Source organism: Dacryopinax primogenitus (genome assembly GCF_000292625.1).
Source record: "Dacryopinax primogenitus strain DJM-731 SS1 chromosome Unknown DACRYscaffold_1, whole genome shotgun sequence".
NCBI classification, from domain to species: Eukaryota; Fungi; Basidiomycota; class Dacrymycetes; order Dacrymycetales; family Dacrymycetaceae; genus Dacryopinax; species Dacryopinax primogenitus.
The window spans coordinates 1,428,300-1,449,890 of record NW_024467198.1 but is presented as its reverse complement, the minus strand read 5'-3'; the positions used below and the strand labels follow the sequence as shown (position 1 = coordinate 1,449,890).

Below are 21,591 nucleotides of genomic sequence, written 5' to 3'. Positions count from 1 at the left end.
ATACGATTGATGATGCTGAATGTTCCGGTTTCTTCGAGGACGACAGCTTCGCACTCGTCGAAGTTGACCAGCCCTTTGAACCTCAGTGCCTTAAGGATGTCATGCTTTGCGACTCGGTTCTTGCGGGCTACGTCCTCAAGCAATACCCCCCTGAAGACGAGGCAAACAGGCTTGGATCGAAACATCTTGGCAGCTGCAGGGATCCAGACCTCGATTAATGACGGTATATGTTCAAAGACCGATATGATGAAAATAGACAACAGTCCTCGAAAATAGCTGACATCGGGTTGAGTGATGATCCGTGATAGCGTCGATCCATAAGTGACGGTAAGCACCCAATCATAGATCTAGCGTGTTTCAAGCGATGCCTCAGCATGACCACGGAAACACACTGAGCATACACCACTGACCGATGAAGGCGCCATTGTACGATAGGAGGATAGTCGGAGATAGATAAGCGTCGTCAGAATGATACACCCTCCGACGGTCAGAGGATGCAAGGCATGGTTATCTGGGTTGAAGAAGTCCGTTGAGTCCAACCACGGCATTAATGTTGTGAGCGCAGCGTGAGTTCAGCCTAAGTCTGGTTGGTACATACATAGTTGCGTTCGCGTCGAATGTCAGCATCCATGCTGAGCCGGAAAAATGTATCACAAGACGGGAGTCCCTGACATTACCGCACGGCCCGAGCCCTCCACCATAAGTCTTCGTACACCTGGCTGAGAAGTTCTTCACTTTGCTGAGAAGAATTGACATGATCAGGCCCGAAATACTTGCTTGGAACCCATGAATTTTCTGTTTATGGTGTTCGAGAAATGTGTAGGCGAACAGCAGATCTTCTTGGATGCGTGCTGATTGATCGGAAGCAAATGCAAGACACATTCCAGCCCCGCACTTTGGGAGTCACACTTTTCAGTTTGCGCTCCTCTAGGAATCTCACGTCGAACGTTGCTGGAAGTGCGCACCATGCATTGTACTCATCCACATGCATCCCAGAATCACACGTATCTCTTCTGTTTCGTCTTTCAAAACACCGAGTTTCAGTACGAACAACGGAGGATCTCTGAGTCGTGCAATTGTCCATTACGTCCCTACCATCTGACTCAGTGTTTGGTAATTATGATACACTTTCAGTGAGCTAGTCGGGTGAAATCGGGCACCAATGTGAGTGCACGGTCTTCGGTGTGCGAGATGTCTGGGGATTGCTGAGAACAACGCAGGGCCTCCACACTGGAAAGGCTTGTTAAGTTCCACGTCTGGTAGTCACGCGGCCAGCTGGCGAACAAGCATATTATTTATTATGTTAGCCATCGCCTCAGTCGCTTCTCTTCTCTTCTGTGCGGGCATAAGCAGGCTCAGAAAATCAGACGATGTAAACCTGCTCGATGGGGAAGACGGCGGCATACTGGTCAATTCGCCGGCGAATCAGTAGAATTCGTCACCTGCTCAACCGACTATAATTAGACTGTACCATCTAGTACTGCCGTCCTTTCCGTCGTTGAATACTCCAGGTCATGGATAAGGATGAAACTCTTGCCCGCTGTCTCTCTCGGTGCTTGGGGTGTTGCGTCTGTGTCGGCAACTTGTCTTCTCGATCTGGGTTATGCGAGATACTCGGGCCATGAAAACACAACAACGGGGTGCGCGTCTATACTTTCATTCCTGAACCTTCATCTAAAATCGATAACATGTAGAATTTGCGTCTATTACGGCGTTCATCACTCACAGGCTCCCGTCGGCGCCCTTCGTTGGGAGGCTCCATTGCCCATTGAGGCAAACAATAACTTCCTGAGCATGGGTGTAATCAATGCGGCGACCGTCGGCCCAACTTGCATTCAAGGCATTCCGTACTGGAGCAATTCTACGCCAGGAAACCCGACTAGTCAAGAGGATTGTCTGCGTGCAGATGTCTACATGCCGATCAGGCCGACCTCGGGATCTCTCCCGATCTTGGTCCAGGTCCATGGCGGAGGTCAGTACAGTTTTCCACTGATGGAAGAGAGATTACATGACTTGTAATCAGGCTATACCGAAGGCTCCTCCATGTCAGAACCGGGCGACGCGATCATGTATGCCGCAAATGGGTCGCTAGTTTATGTCTCCATCCAATACCGCCTTGGCGGCTTCGGATACCTTAACAGCGTTGAAGTTCGTCAGAATGGATCACCGAACGTCGGTTCGTAGTTCATCTCCAAGTTCAGGTGATTAGCAAAGTTGACCACTTACTTTGATTCAGGGTCTCTTGACCAGCGTGCTGGTATTCAATGGACTCAGCGGAACGCTAAAGCGTTCGGAGGTGATCCGGCCAAGATTACAATTGCCGGCGGCAGCGCTGGGGGTGGCAGCATGACCGATCAAATGATTCTCTATGGCGGAGACAAGAACCCTCCTTTCCGTGCTGTCATTGCCCGTATGTGTTGTCATTGCGGGACAGATATGCTTCTTATTCTAGCAGAGCGTCCTTGGTGGCAGCCACGACACGACGATACGGTTTTAGAGTATCAATTCCGACAGCTCCTCAAGGAGACGAACTGTGATAATCTAGCTTGTCTTCGAGATGTCGACGAACAGGCGCTCGCCAACTCGATCCAATGCACTTTCACGGATGGGTATTTAGCAGGCGTATACGGGTACGGAGATTACTTCTATGGGCCTTCCGTGGATGGAAATATTATCCCGGTGTTGCCCCAAGAAGCCTTCAAAACAGGTCTCTTCACCAAAGTTCCCCTGATTGTAGACCGAGACGGTTATGAAGGTGCGTCGTAGCTGAATTTCCCGTTGGATCGTCATCTGACTTATCGCCAAGGGGTCATTTTTTCTAATGCAAGCCAAACAACGTTTGCGGAAGAGCAAGCTGACCTAGAGACCCTATTTCCTGCAGCAAAGTCTAGCTTCTTCAAGCGTCTTTGGCAATTGTATCCCGCAGGTGACTTCAACTCCACGTTCTTCCAGCGTCAGACCCTATTTGGCGACTTCATTATCGATTGCCCCACCTATTACATGGCAACAGCTATGAGTGATGCCGGACAACCCGTCTACAAGCTTATCTTCGATGCGGGGACCGAGCTTCATGGTGCCACGACACCATCTCTATGTGCGTTCTTGCAAGGGTGCCTCATTAGATACTAGCATCTTACGTATGATTTCAGGGTCGGCAGTCATCCCTGGGGATAATGTCGGAACGCAGGGCGCTAATATTACCCTGGGTAACATTATGAAGGACTGGTGGCTCTCCTTCACCACACATCTGGATCCCAACGTGCAATCGTGGTCGAATGCTACGAAACCATACTGGCCTTCATACATGAGTGGAGATCTCGATTTCAATGCTATGGACGTCAATTATACTCAGATCGGAGTTGTGGAGGATTTTGATGCGTCAGCGAAATGTGACTTTTTCCACGGGCAAGGGTATTCCGTACGGAATTGATAACTTTCCTTTTACGAATGAACACTGATCTATGACTTATGCGAAAGGAACATGACTGCATAATATATCAGTGATGCAGCGAGTGCAAAAGTGAATTTATCCCTTGATCTCATGCCGAAAATTCTTGTTAACAAACATGAATTCGCACAGAAGAACTTGAGACAGGGGAAACGAAAATATGGACCACATTGGTTATCAACATTACCTGTAATCCGAGGTCACGCCTCCGATGCCCCCAACGCTTGCCCTAAACAATCACTGACGATCCAATTGAGGAGCGTGAACAAGACGCACGAGGGCCGGTCTCTCATATTTCGGGATCGTTTTGATTGTTTTGATAATGCTTCCATGTTTTGTTCTTCCCTTTTAGCAACTTGTATTACCTTAATAATAAATGCGAAAAGAAAGCAATTCCTGATGGTGAACAATTTCTTATGTCGCCGAGGGGTCATTCTAGGAATAAATCTCCCTGAGCTCCAATCCAGCTGAGATCGGATTGCTTCCGCCGACTGTTGCGAACCCTGCGACCATCATGACTGTCTCGATCTCAGGCAAACTCTCCTGTCTACGAGTGCTCATGCCTCGTCACTCTACAAAGAACTTCATGGGGCATACTGGCTGAGCTCGGATCTCTTTGATGCCCAAGAATGCTACTATAGTGGGAGTAATCCTGTTCTTCAAGGGATGTGCCATACCTCCCGCTCTGCCTCGGCATAGCCTGATATACTCTCCTCGGTTGCTGGCAGATTAATGCTGGCGTGCATGAGCAGCTCTTGGCTTTGTCCCCGTTCTTCTGAATCATTCCATGTCGCCTTCTCACTCTGAAGTTCCACGAAAACGTATATGAACCTGGCGCAATCCGCACCTGTTGACCCCTCTGTTATGTTGGGACACCTCTTCCTCTATCACCCCGTCTGAGATTGTATCATGACCCGTGCCTTGTCTTTGTTGGCCATAACGGTGACGCTCACTCCTTCGTTTGTTGGCGCTTGGGGTGGTCCTCTGCTCACATTGCCCTATGCGACCTACGAAGGAATCTACAATGCCTCTACAGGGTATGTTGTGTCCTTGATCTGGTTGCTTAACTGAAGGGGGTTCAGCGTGAATTCGTGGTATGGCATCCGGTACGCGCAGCCTCCTGTTGGGGAGCTACGCTGGCAACCCCCTCAAGATATTGAGCTCAATAACAACTACGCGTCGCAAGGTGCGCTCTACGCCGGCGCTTATGGGTAGTATATCTTGATTGTCTGGGGTCTCTAATCTTATGCGTTGTTGCAGCCCCGAATGCACGCAGGGGGTACCATTCTGGGCTGGGAACTATACTTTGCCGCCTGCTGGGTCAGAAGATTGTTTGCTTCTCAATGTGCAGGTGCCGGCCAATCCAGCCCACGATACCCTGCCGACTCTTCTGCAAATTCACGGTGGAGGTTGGATGCTTCCCCCCTTGCTTGATCTATTATTGCACGACTGACATTGAGGACAGGGTATACCCTAGGAAATGGCGACACATCTCCTGGCGATGCCCTGATCATGCAATCGAAGGGCAATATCGTTTACGTCGCCATCCAATATCGTCTTTCCGCGTACGGGTTCTTGTCAAGCTATGAGATCAGGCAAAACGGTGTCGCTAACGCGGGTGAGTGTTATCAAGTTGCCTCCACGCGGATCTTACTTCGCACTTGCTCACATGGATCTGCTGGCAGGCCTTCTCGATCAACGTGCTGCTATGCAATGGACCCAGCGTTATGCCCGATACTTTGGCGGCGATCCAAGCCAGATTACAATTATTGGTGGGAGCGCTGGAGGGGGTTCTGTTATGAATCAGATGATCTTGTATGGCGGTGTCACAAGCCCTCCCTTCCGTGCCGCGATTGCCGGTGAGTCCTTCGAGAGGTCGACACTAAACAATCTCTCAAAGCATAGCAGAGTATCCCTGGTGGCAGCCTTACAAAAACGACTCTGCCCTTGAAACGCAATATCGACAGCTTCTGACGGCCACGGGTTGCAGCGATCTAGCTTGCCTTCGTGCATTGGACGAGACTTCTTTGGCTACCGCGTCTCAGGAAGTCTATGTCCAGGCATATGCAGCAGGGTCCTATGGTTACGGTGACTTCTACTTCGGACGTAGGTTGCTTCATTTGACTAAATCAACCTCGAATTGATTGCGATGTGCAGCCGCCGTTGACGGAGAAATCATTCGTGACCTTCCATCGAATGAGTTCAAGCAGGGACATTTTACTAAAGTACCGCTCCTTGTCAACCGAGATGGTTATGAAGGTGAGACAATCAGGCAGCACCCATTCAATGAACTAACTAATGTCCACGCAAGGTGTCATTTTCTCCAACCTAAGTGTCACGACCATGGAGGAGGAACTTGAAGACATGCTCAATTTGTTCCCTTACGCTGGACAATCCTTCATCAACCGACTCTACGAATTATACCCGCTGAGCGCGTACAATTCGACCTTTTACCATCGCGCTCAGTGGTTTGGCGATTTTATTATTGACTGTCCTGCCTATTACATGGCGAGTGCCGTGGCTGACGCGGGTCTTCCCGCTTACAAGCTACTTTTCTATGCTGGCACCGAGTTGCATGCAGCTACAGGCCCATACTTGTATGCGAATAACAGCGACGGTGCGATGCATAAGATGTGTGAAAGCCTTTCGTCACTAATGTTGTATAGGTACCCCTGCTGGAAATGACACTTTGGGCACGATAATGAAAGACTGGTATCTGTCTTTCACGACATGCATGAACCCGAATGAAGTCTCGTTCTCCGAAACCCCGAAACCATACTGGTCCGCTTACAACGACGGCGCTGGTTTCTTGGCGATGAATGTCAATTATACTCAGATGGGAGTTGTGACCGACTTCGACAGGAATGCAGCATGCGACTTCTTCCATTCCCAGTCTTATGTTGTGCGGAACTAGTCAAATGCTCAAGAGGTGTGCGTATGAGATTTTCCATTGCATTCATTGTTATGAAATCGATACGCGCTAGTTATTTTGGGAATTTGTCCACGCCGATATGTGAGAAGCTGCTTCTGTCTCCAATGTCCGACTCACGAACGCCCGAATCTCACGGGCCGGCATCGTACACCTGCGAGTTGCACATGGAATCACGATCAAGGACGGCTTTGCTCCGATAGTTTACTGCTCACTTGAATGTCGAAGGCATTCCCCCGCGTTGTGAATCGTGCTTCTCCACAATCTCCTTGGGGAAGGAGACTCACCGCCACTTCCCGATTGAGTTCCCATACCCGGGGTTGCGCGCAGATGACACATCGCCGTCAGCATCGACCTTGTGCTAGTACACCCAACTGCTGTTCGACTGGAAACAAGAAGCTCAAATGTGCATATCGGCTTCATGGCTGTTGACTTCATGACTTCCCTGCCCTCGACGGTCAAGTGAGATCCGCAGTGATTTCCCCAAGAGTGATCGGTTCTGCAGAACGTGCCTGTTAGTCCAAGTTCGACCAATGTGCTCTGTTCATCTCGGACCTTTTTCGGGATGTTGTCTGCCAAAACGGTGCCCTGAATGTTCTTCTCTACACCTTCTTCTTGGTAGAGTCTTCGATATTCTCCGTGCTGTCTGTCTTCTCTTCTTGTTGAGCTGGCGCATGACCGGTGTAGCATCCGCTGGAGATTCATTTGGTCGGACACGATACTTCTCCCGTATCTTGTCTGGACGGTATCTAAAGGGGGATGTTCACCTGCTGGCAGCTCAAAGAGCAAATGATGGAGGGCCGGCCCGTGCCTGGCGCATAAAGTGACGAACATGTCTACTCTCTAGGTTTTAGCAGTGCGAGCAGTCCCGGCATCCGCAAGAATGAGAGTTCAGGCCCTGTTGCTAGCATATCTCCCGCTAGCCTTCACGCGCGTTGCGGCGTTGATCTCTTCTACCCCGAAAGGTCCACTGCTCGATCTGGGGTATGCAAAGTACCTCGGTTGGTATAATGCGAGCGACGAGTACGTCCAGCTAGTTTCGTTCTTGGGACTACATGGCTGACAGAAGCGTTGCAGCATCAACAATTTCAACAGTATCTACTTTGCCCAAAATCTGAGTGGGAGCTTGAGATGGCAGCCGCCTATCGACATCGAGCTTAACAACAACTACTCCAGCCAGGGCGTGATCAACGCGACGACCTACGGGTGCGTACTTCACCATCTCTCGTCGGACATGACTCACCATGCGTAGGCCTACATGTCTCCAAGGTGTGCCCGTCTGGTCCACCACGGGGGACATTAGTGCTCTCCCTGCAGGTGCGGAAGATTGTCTGCTGTTGAATATCCAAGCACCTGCGCATCCGCCCTCTGCCCTTCTTCCGATCATGGTCTTCGTCCATGGTGGTGGGTACACTGAGGTGCGTCTTCCATCTCGGGACGGGTTCGCGCTCCCTGACTGGTTGAACGTAGGGTTATTCCTATCAAGGCACAGGTGATGTTATGATTACCCAAAGTAAGGGCGCCTTCATCTGGATATCGATCCAGTACCGTCTAGGAGTATACGGATTCCTCAGCAGCCCTGAGGTTCAGCTAGACGGCACTGCCAATGCTGGCCTGCTCGATCAGCGCGCTGCGTTCGGATGGATTCAAAGGCACGCTTTGGACTTCGGAGGTGACCCAGCTAAGATCACTATTCTTGGTGGGTCCGCTGGAGGAGGGGCGGTTATGACCCAAATGATCATGTACGGAGGTGTTGCGAGTCCGCCGTTCAGAGCTGTAATCACCCGTAAGTTGAAAACCTTTGTGGAGTTGAGACGAGGCTGAGTTGCTCGTGGAGAGTATCCCTGGTGGCAGTCATTCAAGAACAACTCGGTGCTGGCGACACAGTACAGATATTTGTTGAGCGCAACAGAGTGCACTGACCTAGCTTGCCTGCGAGGACTGGACGAGACAACCTTGGCCATCGCGACCCAGTCTATGTTCCTAACCGCGTACAAGCAGGCGGATGGGTATGGGTATGTTGCTCAACTGTTTGTCGCTTTAAAAAACTAATGTGGAGGGAAAGATATGGCGATTACTGGTTTGGACCTGCTGTAGATGGGGAGATCATCAGAGACTTGCCTAGTAACGAGTTCAAGAATGGTCATTTCGCCAAAGTGCCGGTACTGGTTGACCGGGATGGGTATGAAGGTACGTGCTCCCCTTGCGCAGAGGATTACGCTTAAGATTGTTGTTTTACCTAGGCGTTCCCTTCTCCAATTCGTCGCTAAACGGAACCGCGGAGGAACTGGCAGATCTTGCACTTATCTGGCCCTCGGCGACACCGTCGTTCTACCGCCGGCTGTACGAGCTGTACCCTACAAGCGCATTCAACAGTACGTTCTACCACCGTGCGCAGTTGTTCGGTGACGCAGTAGTCGAATGTCCTACGTACTGGCTCTCTTCTGCCGTCTCGGACGCGGGGCTGCCGGTGTACAAGGTGCTGTTCTACGCTGGGAGTGAGGTGCACGGCGCCACGAGCCCGTACCTGTATTTCGAGAACAACGACGGGACATACATGGCGAACGATACCATTGGGGCATATATGAAAGACTGGATGGTGAGTTTCACAACTCACCTGGACCCGAACGCGGTGAGCTACTCTGGGCTGGACAAGCCGTATTGGCCTGTGTGGTCGGATCAGAGCACGGGGTTGGGATGGAACGCGATGGATGTGAATTTCACGGAGATTGGCGTGGTGAGGGACTATGATGTGAGCGAGAGGTGTGATTGGTTCCATAGTCAGAATGCTGTGATTAGGAATTAGGAGAAGGGAAAGAATTGTTCTTTGTTCTTTTATTGAAGGAGTGCCACACTCGGCGATGACGGTGTCGGCGTTTGCCCGGCCGAGGGTGGCAGGGAGTGTCCACGTGGGAACGGGATCAGATGTGCTTATGTGAGAGCGGTGTGATGTTGACCAATGAGCGGGCGTTGCAGGGGATGAGGGAAGGGGAGGGCTTTAACACATTACTTATCCCACTAGTACAGAGTGAGTGAAGTACTCTCTCTCTCTGTGTCGGTGCTATCACTCTCCCCCCTTCCTCCCATCTCTTCTTAACGGCGATACACTAAACGGCGGCAATTTCCGCTCTTCACTTCTTCACACTCTTCACCTACTGCTCTAAACGCCGATGTCGGCCATCGTTGCCTCCCTCACCACGCTCCCTCAACAAGAAACGCCAGTGACAAGTACAGGCGCGTCACCTATCCCTCCTCCTGGTCCTCCTCCTCCTCCTCCCCCTCCTTCCGTCAATGGTAACGGGCCCCCATCGCATCCCGGTCCACCACCAGCACCTCCCGCACCTCGTGCAACAGGCGTACCCACACCTCCAAGCCCTTCAAAGAAGAGACGCAACAGGGTCACTCTCTCCTGCAAAGAATGTCATAGACGCAAGCAGCAATGTGATCGGGGCAACCCTTGTTCACGCTGCGTCAAGCGGGGGATGGCAGACAAGTGCGTGATGGAGAATCAGGCGTCAGCACCTGTGCCTTCCGGAGGTGTCAAAGGGCGCAGAAAGGGAAAGCGCGATACTCTCGGCCCCTACCCACTTCCAGGCGCAAATGGGAGTGCAAGCACATCTCCCGTCAACGGACACCCGCCCACAGCAGCAAGCACTGTTGCCGCTGCCGGAGGAGTGGTCAACACGAGCTATCTCGGTCCCGGTACGGTCGCCGATTTCCTGAACAAAATCGGGTTTCCCCAACAAGCGAACGAGCCCCATGTGGGCTCGGTGTATGTACCTCTCCCCAAACCCGGGGAGATGGAGCATGCCGCTCGACCGGATATGCGACCTCAGTTCCCACCCAGACACGTCACGGACTACCTTGTGAACCACTTCTTCGGGAACTCGACGCTCAACTGGTTGTATGATACCGTACATCGTCCGACATTTGAGCGGAATTACGTGCTCTTCTGGAATAAGGAGGAGTCGGAGAACCTCGATTTTGTTGCTTTGCTTGCGGTCATGTGTGCGAGCGCACTGCAGTTCCTATTGGATTCGGAAATGGCCGATTTCATGGTATGTTCTTGTTTTGCCGAATGCTGTGAGGCTGATCCCCCGTGTTCTGCAGGTGGATGTCCCTCCCGAGCTGGGCACGGATCGAGAGCAGCTGCGGGCTAAGCTGTTTAACTTCTCCCGGATGACACTGGCTACTTCAGAGCACGAGCAGAACCCCACTCTCGAGCGCCTGCAGACCATGCTCCTCGTCGCCGTCTACAGCAAGAACGAGGGCAGTGCGACAGACAATTATAGTATCATTGGTGCTGCTATCCGTATCGCACAAAGCATGGGGATGCATAGGGATGGAGAAGGCAAGTGGGGCATGAGACCTCTTGAAGCGGAGCTAAGGCGGCGGATGTGGTGGGCGTTGTACTCGTATGACCGGTGCCAGAATATGACGCTCGGAAGACCATATGTGATCCATGACCAGGTCCGTCCTGCCTTATCAAAAAGTACGCGTGCTGACGTGTCCAAGCACTGCGACGTGCGCATCCCCCTGAACGTGGACGACGACGAGCTCACCGATGCGGACAAGTTGGAGGACCAGCCGCTCAGTGTCCCCACGCACTACTCGTACCAGATCCTCAGCATCCACTACAGCAAGATCGTTGGTCGGATTGCGGACGAGTGCTTCGGTGTTCGGCCACCAACATATCGTACCGTCCTCGAACTCGATAGCGCGCTGCACGAGTTTGAGCGTAATTTGCCGAGCTACTTCAGAAGCCAGAGCGCGGCGGATGCTTTGGAACGCCCGTATTTGGCGTATCAGAGTCAAATGATGATGATGAACTTGCAGTCGACCCGGATTGCCCTTCACGTAAGCCTTCCCTTTCCACCTCGTGAGCCCACAACTGACGTACGGGATTACGTTGCAGCGCCCGTTCCTCCTCCGCAACCCTCCGGATGAAGACATGGAGATGGATGACGAGACGAACGCAGTGCGCACAGCCGAGTTCTTCAAGACTTCCCGTGCGGCTTGTATCCTCAATTGTAAGAAACTCCTCTCGGCGCAGCATCTCCTCCAGAGCACAATAAGCAAGGCCCAGCTCAGGTGGTTTATGCTTGCTTTCAGAACGTTTGAGCCTGCTGGTGAGTGCCACCTTTCAACACGGGTATATGCTCATCCTGGCATGCGTAGCCACTCTCTGTGCGGCGATTCTCCAGAATCCGACCGATCCGCAAGCGGATGACCTCGACAAATGGGTCGAGATGGCACGCGACCTGCTGCTTAACATGGGCAGCGAAAACGTCGTCGCGCTCGAAGGTGTAAAAGGGCTCGATATCCTCCGTACTCGGTGTATGGCCGCCCGCAACCTGCCCCCGCCACCAGGCGCCGTAGACGGAGATACGCTCAATCTCCCCTTCTATGGTACATCGATCCATATCCCGCGCAAGCCCAGTCCGGTGGATACGGATTCCTCAGCATCTGCTTCGCCGGGAGACGACAGTTCTGCTCCATCGGCGCAGGTCATTACACCTGACAACCACAGCCAGCCCCAACCCCACACACACGTTACGAATGGCACCATCCTCCCACCGGATCATGTTCCCCCACCACCAATGGACTTCCCCCCTCTCACACCCAATGTGCCGGACTACCGTTGGGCTGCTCAGGTGCTCGGCGAGCCCCAGTTCACGATCATGGATATGCTCGGTCCAACGAACGTCTCGGATTCGTTCTGGAACGATACTCTCATCGAGAATGTGTTTGATGCGCATTTCCCAAGTGGGTATGACGTCCTCGGCGGGAATATGGACGTCCTTCAAGGCTTGCAGTAACCTTTCTGAATTGGTCGAAAAGAATGGCGTTTTTGTATGGGATTCTCTTGGATGTAATAATAGGTATACAAAAATGCCTCGCCTGACTGGCTCATATGAACGTAGTAGTGTCGCTCTCCATTTCGTTCTCTTTGTATTTCTCTCGTAGTGTTAGTTCTGTGGCCCTACTTCCGATAGAACTATTATGTATGTCAGTAGGTGGACAAGGCACGAGCAATTTGTGTAAGACGCACATTCCGCCGGAAGCTGAACCAGAGCGAGAGACATCCTCGGTCGAAACTGCTCCGGAAACCTCGTTTGTGCGAGTATTCCCACTCACGGTTCACGATGCGGAAGGCGATGTCCTCGTACGGCGGCCCGGCTTGGAAAACGAGCAGCACTGTTTCCTCGTCCTTGGGGTCTTTGACGATCTTGTAAGTCGGCGCTTTGGACTTCTCGATTAGGTCTGGGTAAAAGATGTTGAACTTGTACCCTTGGACGACCTTAGGCGGCGGGTTGTCAACGCTGGATCTATGTCAGCGCAATACCCGACAAATGAATATGGACGTACTCGTAATGTGTCTGGTTATACTTGTTCCACTCGTAGCCGGTATGTACGCGGTTGAAGAACCTGGGCTTGCGAGGTCGATATTTGTCCTCCCAGGAGTATGTGCTCGGTAGGGCGATAATTTCCTCCCAGTTAAACTCCTCTTCCTCCTCGTCTAGCTCTTTCGATGCCGCTTCTCGATAGAGAGCCTCGGACTCAATATCCGCCGTGCTGGCTTGCGCTCTCGCAGGTGCTGGTGCGACTGGACGAGGTGCTTTAGCAATAAATTGTGACTGTGTCACAGCATGGCGTTTGGCGAACTGGATGACAAAAGTAAGACTGAGAAAACGGGTGGCATAAAAAAGCCTACCAATCGTTGCTTGTCTTCTTCTTCACTCATAATAGGAATCTGCCTGTCTTCGTACTTCAACCGATTGGGATCAATCAAGCTTGGGCTCATTGCCCTCTCATAAGGCTCGCGCTTCTCTTCCTCTTCCTCTACCGCCTCAACCTCCCTTGCAGTGTGCCGTGCGTCAGCAACTTCCGCCCGCATATCACCCCTTCCTTCCTTCTCCGTCTTGACATCGGCCAAGAGTTCTTTTTGAGCTCGTACAGCTTCGTCGCGTTGCCGCTTGCGAAGTTCTTCAAGACGGTTTTTTACCACAACGGCGTGAATATCGCGAAGCTTTGCCTTCGCTTTCCAAACCAACAAACTCTCCAACAACCCCTCCCAGTAATCCGTGTCTATAGGTTCGCCGCTCGACAACTTGCTCTGTATTTGGCGTTGCAGCTGAGTCAATTGCTCGTACGATTTACCGGATAGGAGCGCGGCAATGTCCGACTCGACAATTTTTCCAACCGCTCGGTTCGGATCCCGTCCGCGCTGCATGCGACCAAGCTGGTCTTTGCAGATTACCACCAGATTCTAACAGTACATTCAATAAAAGGCCGTTACGGAGTAATAGGTTCACACACAGTCCAATATTCAATATTCAAGTCATTCTTCTCAAGGCTGAGATATTTGAGTATATCGTCGTGCAGTTCTTCCGTTTGCTCAAACGTCAAGTTCTGAGATGAACATCAGTATCTTCGCGGATGATCAAGGGCAATACACGTACTTCAAATATTTTGTATGGCTCGTCGAAATCGATCTCGACTCCAGCTTCATCCAAGTCGAATTCGTCGTCTTCACCCTGGTCACCTCCACCGTATCTCAAGTTAAGTGCCAGGAAGTCGATGGCCTTTGCTCGCTTCTCCTTCAATCGAATACCCGCACGTTTCCTCTCCTGCTCCAGCTGAAAATCTCCTTCTTTCGCAATCCACTCCTCCATCTGCGCGCTCTCCGTAAGCCGCTGCATGCGGACTTCCTCTTCCTCCCTCAACCGCTGCTCTGCCTCTCGCTCTGCTCGTCGCTTGTTCAACCTCTCCAACTCCTCCTGTGCTTCCTGTCGTCTCACGGCGTCCCGATGAGCAGCTTCACTTGCACTTATTCCCATCTTCTTTTCCTTTTCAGCCTTCTTGATCCACTTGAACTTCTCGCCCAGGTTCACGTCGTTGAAGGGATTGTCCATCGAGCCGTATGCGCTGAGTTCCTCTGCACGCTTTCGTGCCGCATCGTCATCCGCGTCTCGATGTTTTAAAGATTTGGACTTCCGTTCTGATGGTGATTTATCGCGTTTCCGTCTGCAGAGGTGTCAGATAGCACAAAGCAAAGCAATATCGGCCCAACTTACTTCTTGTCGCCATCCTCACCCTCGTTTCCCCTCCTGTATCGTCTCTCGTCCTCCTTTTTCTGACCTCTCTCGTCTCTCTCTGTGCTGCGTCGCCGGCGTTTCCTGTCCTTGTCCTCAACGTCATAGTCGGGTGACCGCCGCTTTCTCGCACCGTCGTCGCGGTCGTAGCGCTCATGACGATCATATCTGTCGCGATCGCGATATCGGTCGACCGAACGATCTCTAGGCATAGTGAAGTTACAAGAGGAAAGAGCTGCCGTCTCTGCTTACACGAACAGACAAAAGACTCACTGGCGGTCCGGATTTATGTCGGCTCCGGGAATGCTTCGGTGCCTTACGTAACTCACCGCCAAAATGAACACCAGTCCTCTCCGTCGTGGCTGGTATGGTTTTTTTTTGCGTTGGTAATGCCATCATTGATCGCCATATCTGACTGCAGACCGGGGCTCATCAAATACGAGGTAAAATCTGATTTCAGCATGGAAGTGACGTAAGGTACATCATCATGGAAGGAATGGGTGTCCACTGAACGCGGAACAGCTGATATAAGATGTACCCAGAGCTTAAGTTCCTGCACCTAGGCAATGACTAAAGAAACAGCTCCATCACTTTACTCGTCGGCGTGCTCCTCAGCAGCAGCGGTCTCTTCGGGCTTCGCCTCCTCGGTCGGCTCTTCAGGCTTCGGCTCCTCTGCGGCAGGCTCCTCCACCTTGACCTCCTCAGCAGGCTCCTCTTTCGCCTCCTCGTGCTGGGTCTCTTCAACCTTGGCAAGTTCTTCCTTAACCTTGGATTCCTCCGCTGCTGCGGCCTCTTCAGCCTTCGTCTCCTCAGCGTGAGCCTTCTCGACAACAGCCTCCTCGTGCATCGGTTCCTCAGCCGCAGGCTCAACGGCAGTCTCCTCGGCGGCGGGAGCCTCGGCTTCAGCAGCAGGAGCTGCCTCTTCAGCTGGGGCTGCCTCCGGCGTGGGCTCCGGGACGGCGGCAGGTGCTTCTGGGGCGGGAGCAACAACGATGGCTGCGTTGCTGGCCTGAGCTTCCTGGAACTTTGTCTTGAAAGTCTCAGCGTCTGTGCAACAAAATGAGAAATATTTATATAACAACTGGGGACGGGACGCACTGTCTTTGTTCGCAAAGCGGATTGCCAGCGTCTCGGCGGTTGGGGCACCCTCGGACACGTCAGCCTGCACTTTATATACCCAGCTGCGGTCAGAGCCAACGTTCGGCTGAAGCTTGATCTCAGATGTGACTGGATAGATTGAGTAAATAACGGAAACGACAATATGGGATAGATCGAAGACGTACTCGCGTGGTTGGCGCAGACCTTGAACGTCTTATCTCTCCTCATGACGAGACGAATCTTCTGCGTGGTACGATCCTGGAGTAGCTTGACGTCGCCAGTACCGCGCTCCTTCCACTCAGAACTGGAAGCCTCAAAGCGAAAGAGCTTAGCACGCCTGGATTGCCGGTTTCAGTATCGGAAGTGGTCTGTGGCGAGTCATCCTGTACGCACAGTTTCAGAACGACATCCTCGTTCTCCTCATTCGTCTTCGTGTCCACCTTCTCGGTGAGCTTCATAACTGGCTCGAAGTGAGGGTCGTGCTCGCCCTCTCCCTATGAATACACCCGAGTCAGACATAGTTACCAAAAAGGGCAATTTGGAGGGCGACGATTGGGAGGGTAACACGTTCATCAACAAACTCTCCGACGATACGCGTGACTCCTCCTATAGAGATTAGAGAATATACATACCTGAGTTGCAGCATCCAGAACGTTCTCAGACATGACTAAAAATGAAGAAACTGAAGAGATATACGATGACGGTGGTGGTGGTAGACAACAGAGGTGTGGAGGATTGAAGGGCCGGAGCGCGCGGTATGTAGGCGCATTCCCCAAAACTTGATCCCGCACCTGCCTTCCTCCGCACCATCACCGCGTGCGGTGACGCGTTTTGTATGTGAAAGGCCAGACTCATACCCCATCACAACTAAAATTGTATCGATGAGTTAACGGCCAGACTTTCTAGTCATTTCTATACACCAGAGCCAATCAGCCCGCAGTATCTTGATCTTGACCTTTAATGGCAATGCTCTCTTTATGTCCATGTACCCACTCACACCCTGAGGGTGCAAGCCACTGCAATGCCAATCACACACAATGGAGCACCCACTAGGTGAAAGCTGAATTTGGGACAAGATGCTTAACCGACTCGAAAGAAAATATGATAGGGCTGTAGATGAACCCTGGTCGACAGCCGAATTAAAGGACACAGCAGACTGGGCACTGGGCAGTACCACCACGAAGTCCCGAATTCCCACCCCCGAATATTCGGCGAACGTAGCACCCATGCCAGTGATGGAGGAGGTGAAAGTCGAATCCACGACAATATGATGTTGCTTTTCTCTTTCTATCCATCAAACTTCTCACTTTCAACGATGATGGAGACTATATTCGTACTGCTCTCAACGTCACCCAAACAGGAAAGCTAAACTAAGCTCATTTACTTCCGAGTCGAGGCTTCTAGTGGCTGTGCCCCTTCCTTCGGGTGTCTGCAGCGTGACACGTTTGGCTTCTCTCACCAGTGACGAGCGTAGGTCACCACGGGTGGCCAAGCACGATTAACTAAAACAGAACTACCTGTGTTGTTCTCAAAATACATCTCAACATGCAGCTACCATTATCGCTTTTCCTGCTATGTTTGCTTCAATTGTCACGAGCGCACATGATCGATATACCAGCCTCAACCAAGGCATGTTTCTTTGAGGATCTGCACGTTCAGGATCAAGTGCGTATCGCTATATGAGCAGTACCAAGTGTATACTGACGTAATGCTACAGATGACTGTGACTTACCAAGTCGGCCAAGGCGGGTCTCTGGACATCGATTTCTGGGTGCGTTGCCCAAGATGGCCCATAGGACCAGCATCGCTGACCGCTTCGTTAGCTTGCCGATCCGGACAATATCCCCATTAGCAAGCATCATAAGCAATCAACAGGAACGGCAAAAACGACTGCCCAGAAGGACGGACGCTACACCTACTGCTTCTCTAACGAGATGAGCAGTATGTCAGACAAGCTTATCAGGTATGTCTATGCGTTCTTCATTTCGTTTCACATGCTGATATGTGAACGGTAGCTTCAATGTACACGGCGTGATTTACATTGCCGACGATGGGACGATGGCACCAATCGAGAAGGAGATTCGGGATCTGGCATCTGGATTGCAGGGTGTCAAGGATGAGCAGGAATACATCGTAATCCGAGAGCGCGTGCACAGGAATACCGCAGAGTCTACCGTTCGTTTCTTTCATTTTCAACGCTGTGAGCACTTAACCGAACACTATCTCAGAATACACGCGTAAAATGGTGGTCCGTTGCACAGACTATTATGCTTTTCCTTATCTGCGGGTTCCAAATCTATTACCTCAAGGTGAGCGGATCGCATGACTTGCCCACTGTAACTGACATTCCCTCGATTGTAGTCCTTCTTTGAGATCAAGAGGGTCATATAATATTGGCATTCATAGATTTCTTTGGGCGGACAATACATTTCATCATCGAGTACACCTCGAAGTGGAAACTACTGTGAGCGCCTGTCTGAGTGTCGTACATCGTGGCATGAGGTGGTGGGCATTACCGTAGAGTGGGTACTTGACTGCTCGGACTCTCGCTGCATACACCGCCAAATCGGCAGGCTGTGGAAAACTTCAGGGTTGCGGTGCAAGCCGTACAGGGTCTTCCTCCTCCTGTTTACCTTATGCGAAGTAGCCGTAAAAGTGCTGATATCGGGCCCCGTGGCTAGCCAGTTGAATATCACCAGTTACTCATGCGATCGAAGAGCAGGAATTGATGAGGGGAGAAATCTGATAATTCACAAGTTTTATAATATTACCATGCACGTCCCGTGACTTCTGGGTGTATCACATGTTATGTGAGTATCATTATTATTATTATTGAATGCTCTTAATACACAATACCTCAATCAACACATTAACAAACCCGCTCATCACATCTCTATCTCTGACTGAGGGCGGAGACTCACGAGCTCCGCTGACCACTACATCTCCAACTCTCATCGACAGCAAGATGAGCGATCTGGCGAGCTTTGCTCATCTCCAACTCTCTATGAGCGCAGAGATGTAAACAACTTACGGCGAAATTGACTTACAAGCACATTCAAATTGCTTGTCTGCATCCTACATCGTAAATGTGGATTCATCAAGTTCTTGGACGCGATACAACAATCTGACAGAGAGAAACGGTCTAGCCTGAGACATTGGGCACCTAATTGTGGGTCGTCCGGTTGCTGGAGGTGCTGCTGGAGACAGCACTCCCAGCGCCCGCTGCACCAGTGCCGGTGGGGAAGGCTGCGTCCATGGCTTCATGAGCCCACTTGCCAACACCACCGGAACGAGCGTAATCTGCAAGGAAGTGTCAGTATGAGTTCAGATGTAAGGGCTGAGAGTTGGAGATGTAGTGGTTGGCGGAGCTCGTCGACCACTACATATTACCTGAAAGAGAAGAGGTACTCACAGATGAGGCCGATTACCACGGTTGCGAACACCAGGATCAAGCAGATCCACCCACCAGTCGTATACCCGCAGGACTTCAATGTGAACTGTTGCCCCATCATCCTGCAGGCGCCACGCCCGCAACCGACACAGTAGCCCATTTTATCCAAACAGAAGTCAATACCATGCAGCCGATATTGCCAACTCCGATGCAGATCTTGGGCGTGGACTCGCAACAGCGCTTGCCGTCAGCCTGGGCACGGATCTCGCGCTGACACCTGTATACTTCGTCTTCATAGTCGAACAGGATGCTGTTCGACAGCTCAGTATTCTTGCTAGCACCGGTAGTCGTTCACGCATTCCCGTTGGCATTGTTCGTCGTCATTTCGGGCACGGGGTTGTACGTATACTGCCCCTGCATCGCCTGACCACGAGTTAGCAGGCTATATGCGCCTCCAGACGATCCGATGTACACACCACAAGATCAAAGTTCGCCCCTTCCACCATCAGCTCTTCCTGCATAATCTCCCTGATCATCGCCCTCTCCACAGGACCGGCGTCCTTCATACTGCACATCAAATGAGCCAACAACCCCACCGGCGGCAGGGGACTCGCTCTCTCTCCTCCAGACGTCGTTCCTGCACCACCAGCACTTCCCGATGATGCAGACATATCTTGCTATGCTTACTGGATGTTCTGGGTGAAGGATTAGTGAAATAATTCATATAAAAAGGAGGATACATACTGGTTGGTATATTGTAGTGGTGGTAAAGAGAAAGTTGCAATGCTGGCATGTGCTAATCCGGGGGCAATGCACTTAGGGGTTCTTGCACGGTCCACCCCGTATATGTGTTTGGCTTTCCCGTTCTCTCGTGGCCCACCGTTCTTTAAAGGCTTAACAAAGGATTCTATTGATAATAAGAATATAATTCTTCATCAACAAGAATTTAGCATCAGGAGGTCTTTCAATATCTTGCATGCCAATAGCGCACCTCAGGGTATGGTGCTTCGTCATCTGTGAATGATGAAGGATATTATTGGCAGGCAAGTCTCGCCTGCCCGCTTATCTCGCTCTCTATGAGAGTTGGAGATGTAGTGGTCAGCAGAGCTCTCCGGACCACTCATCTTTGATCTTGAGGAGAGTTGGAGACGCAGTAGTGGGTGTAGCTCAGCCAGACCGCTCATCTCGCTTTTTATTAGAGTTGGAGATGTAGTGGTTGATGGAGCTAGTCAGTCCACTCACCTCTGCTCTCAAGGAGAGACAGGCTTGTTTTGTCCCTTACTCCATGAACATTGAGTCGATTCATTTGTTGTCACCCCTTGGTGCTTGCTGACTGGGATTCTTGACTATTGCTTCTACTTGATGTGAAAGATCAGACCCCTTAAAGTCCAAATCATTTCATTCACAGTTGATTGCACTTTCCCACAACCATCTGCAAGAAAAGTGCAACTCCAGACAAAATTAAATTCAACAGGGTCCTTTGTCCATCATGATTGTCCTGGTATAATGGAATGTCACACCAGACAACACATGTTTCCGGTCATGACACGGACCCAAATCACACCAGCACAGGATGCGGATGCTTTTTTAATACCAGCTACTGCAGCCTCCTGTCTCCATCTCTCATCATAACAACCTCATACTTGACCAGACTCACAACATATTATTATCCTCTCCTCACAACGGAGACTCTGTGAGTAGGTCATCGTCAACATTTGCTGTGATCCTGACATTGTTCTAGTATCAACAACATGATTGCCAGAAGCAACAACAGTGTGATGAACTTAACATACATCTCCAACTCTTCAGATGCAGTTGCCTTGCACAATGTGAAGGCTGCAAGCTCTGTCAACCACTACATCTCCAACTCTCTGGGCGCAGTTGCCTCACATGATGTGAAGGCTGTGAGCTCTATCAACCACTACATCTCCAACTCTCCAGGCACAGTTGCCTCATATGGAACAAAGGCTGCAAGCTCTGCTGACCACTACATCTCCAACTCTCTGTCCTCCAGTGTCCTGTGGCTTGGCAAGTATCTCAGCCATGAAGAATGGGAGGCATTGTTGAAAATGTGTGCCAATCTTCAGGCATATAACAAGGCAGCTGAGGAGTTAGGAGAGATTCATGGAGAGATGATTGTGAACATGGTTGCGGATTTTGGGGAGCAAACTTATCAAGTGTGTTCCGGTGTTGTGTATAGTGCAGGAGGCTAGTTGTGCCATGGTCTTTCTCATGTTGCTAATGCCTTCTGATCTTGATATGCCCTTAATCCCCCCCTGTAATGAGCACTCCTCATCTCCACTTCTTCAAGCTGTCAAATAAAACAGATAGCTATCACAAATGGAATGATACTTGTTGTGTATGTATGTCAGCAGCTGACACTCATGGTCTATTACTTGGTCAGGTTTCAAAGGATGAATTCAAACATTCAGGTACATATGTTAGGGCAACACAGGCTGACTAAGTCTGCTCACCTAAGAGTGCCAAGAGTCTAAGCAGGCAACAAGGAAGTGGAATAGACCTGATGACTAAGACCTATCTACAGTATAGGTACCTGTGGATGATCCTAAGAGACCAAGTCTGAAGAGACAGTCCCCAGGCAGAGTAGGCCTTATATTTATACCTCTGT

At 51.1% G+C, this 21,591-nt stretch overlaps 7 protein-coding genes across 7 annotated transcripts; 4 read left to right on the top strand and 3 right to left on the bottom strand.

Annotated features, from left to right (window-relative positions):
• Positions 1-1,524: 1,524 nt before the first annotated feature.
• On the top strand, positions 1,525-9,183 carry DACRYDRAFT_73905 (alpha/beta-hydrolase; the record flags this gene model as incomplete). Its single annotated transcript, XM_040776036.1, has 8 exons — positions 1,525-1,972; positions 2,024-2,176; positions 5,134-5,307; positions 5,354-5,554; positions 5,606-5,707; positions 5,760-5,913; positions 7,000-7,038; positions 8,742-9,183. The coding sequence occupies 8 exons, from the start codon at positions 1,525-1,527 to the stop codon at positions 9,181-9,183; spliced, it is 1,713 nt and encodes a 570-aa protein (XP_040633343.1).
• A 364-nt stretch (positions 9,184-9,547) lies between these two features.
• On the top strand, positions 9,548-9,883 carry DACRYDRAFT_44659 (uncharacterized protein; the record flags this gene model as incomplete). Its single annotated transcript, XM_040774598.1, has 1 exon — positions 9,548-9,883. A coding segment is annotated over one exon (336 nt), but the record flags the coding sequence as incomplete, so codon positions are not given.
• A 466-nt stretch (positions 9,884-10,349) lies between these two features.
• Positions 10,350-14,676, bottom strand: DACRYDRAFT_61177 (uncharacterized protein). Its single transcript, XM_040775662.1, has 11 exons — positions 14,456-14,676; positions 13,841-14,405; positions 13,698-13,790; positions 13,093-13,647; positions 12,747-13,042; positions 12,430-12,700; positions 11,556-12,375; positions 11,293-11,506; positions 10,893-11,234; positions 10,488-10,847; positions 10,350-10,435 (listed from the first exon to the last, which is right to left on the bottom strand). Exons 2-7 carry the CDS (start codon positions 14,291-14,293, stop codon positions 12,361-12,363), a joined length of 1,683 nt encoding a protein of 560 aa, XP_040633341.1. The 5' UTR covers positions 14,294-14,405; positions 14,456-14,676; the 3' UTR covers positions 10,350-10,435; positions 10,488-10,847; positions 10,893-11,234; positions 11,293-11,506; positions 11,556-12,360.
• A 389-nt stretch (positions 14,677-15,065) lies between these two features.
• DACRYDRAFT_73899 (uncharacterized protein) lies at positions 15,066-16,278 on the bottom strand (the record flags this gene model as incomplete). Its single annotated transcript, XM_040776035.1, has 6 exons — positions 16,204-16,278; positions 15,965-16,065; positions 15,757-15,908; positions 15,572-15,700; positions 15,465-15,520; positions 15,066-15,209 (listed from the first exon to the last, which is right to left on the bottom strand). The coding sequence occupies exons 1-6, from the start codon at positions 16,234-16,236 to the stop codon at positions 15,066-15,068; spliced, it is 615 nt and encodes a 204-aa protein (XP_040633340.1). The 5' UTR covers positions 16,237-16,278.
• Positions 16,279-17,173: 895 nt separating this feature from the next.
• DACRYDRAFT_103388 (supernatant protein factor C-terminal domain-containing protein) lies at positions 17,174-17,962 on the top strand (the record flags this gene model as incomplete). The annotated part of the gene is made up of 6 exons (XM_040767748.1): positions 17,174-17,236; positions 17,289-17,342; positions 17,395-17,534; positions 17,587-17,746; positions 17,800-17,880; positions 17,933-17,962. 6 exons carry the CDS (start codon positions 17,174-17,176, stop codon positions 17,960-17,962), a joined length of 528 nt encoding a protein of 175 aa, XP_040633339.1.
• A 697-nt stretch (positions 17,963-18,659) lies between these two features.
• DACRYDRAFT_19599 (uncharacterized protein) lies at positions 18,660-19,657 on the bottom strand. Its single transcript, XM_040771581.1, has 3 exons — positions 19,439-19,657; positions 18,984-19,385; positions 18,660-18,871 (listed from the first exon to the last, which is right to left on the bottom strand). The coding sequence occupies exons 2-3, from the start codon at positions 19,120-19,122 to the stop codon at positions 18,735-18,737; spliced, it is 276 nt and encodes a 91-aa protein (XP_040633338.1). The 5' UTR covers positions 19,123-19,385; positions 19,439-19,657; the 3' UTR covers positions 18,660-18,734.
• A 1,056-nt stretch (positions 19,658-20,713) lies between these two features.
• Positions 20,714-21,175, top strand: DACRYDRAFT_13100 (uncharacterized protein; the record flags this gene model as incomplete). The annotated part of the gene is made up of 1 exon (XM_040770961.1): positions 20,714-21,175. One exon carries the CDS (start codon positions 20,714-20,716, stop codon positions 21,173-21,175), a length of 462 nt encoding a protein of 153 aa, XP_040633337.1.
• Positions 21,176-21,591: the final 416 nt, after the last annotated feature.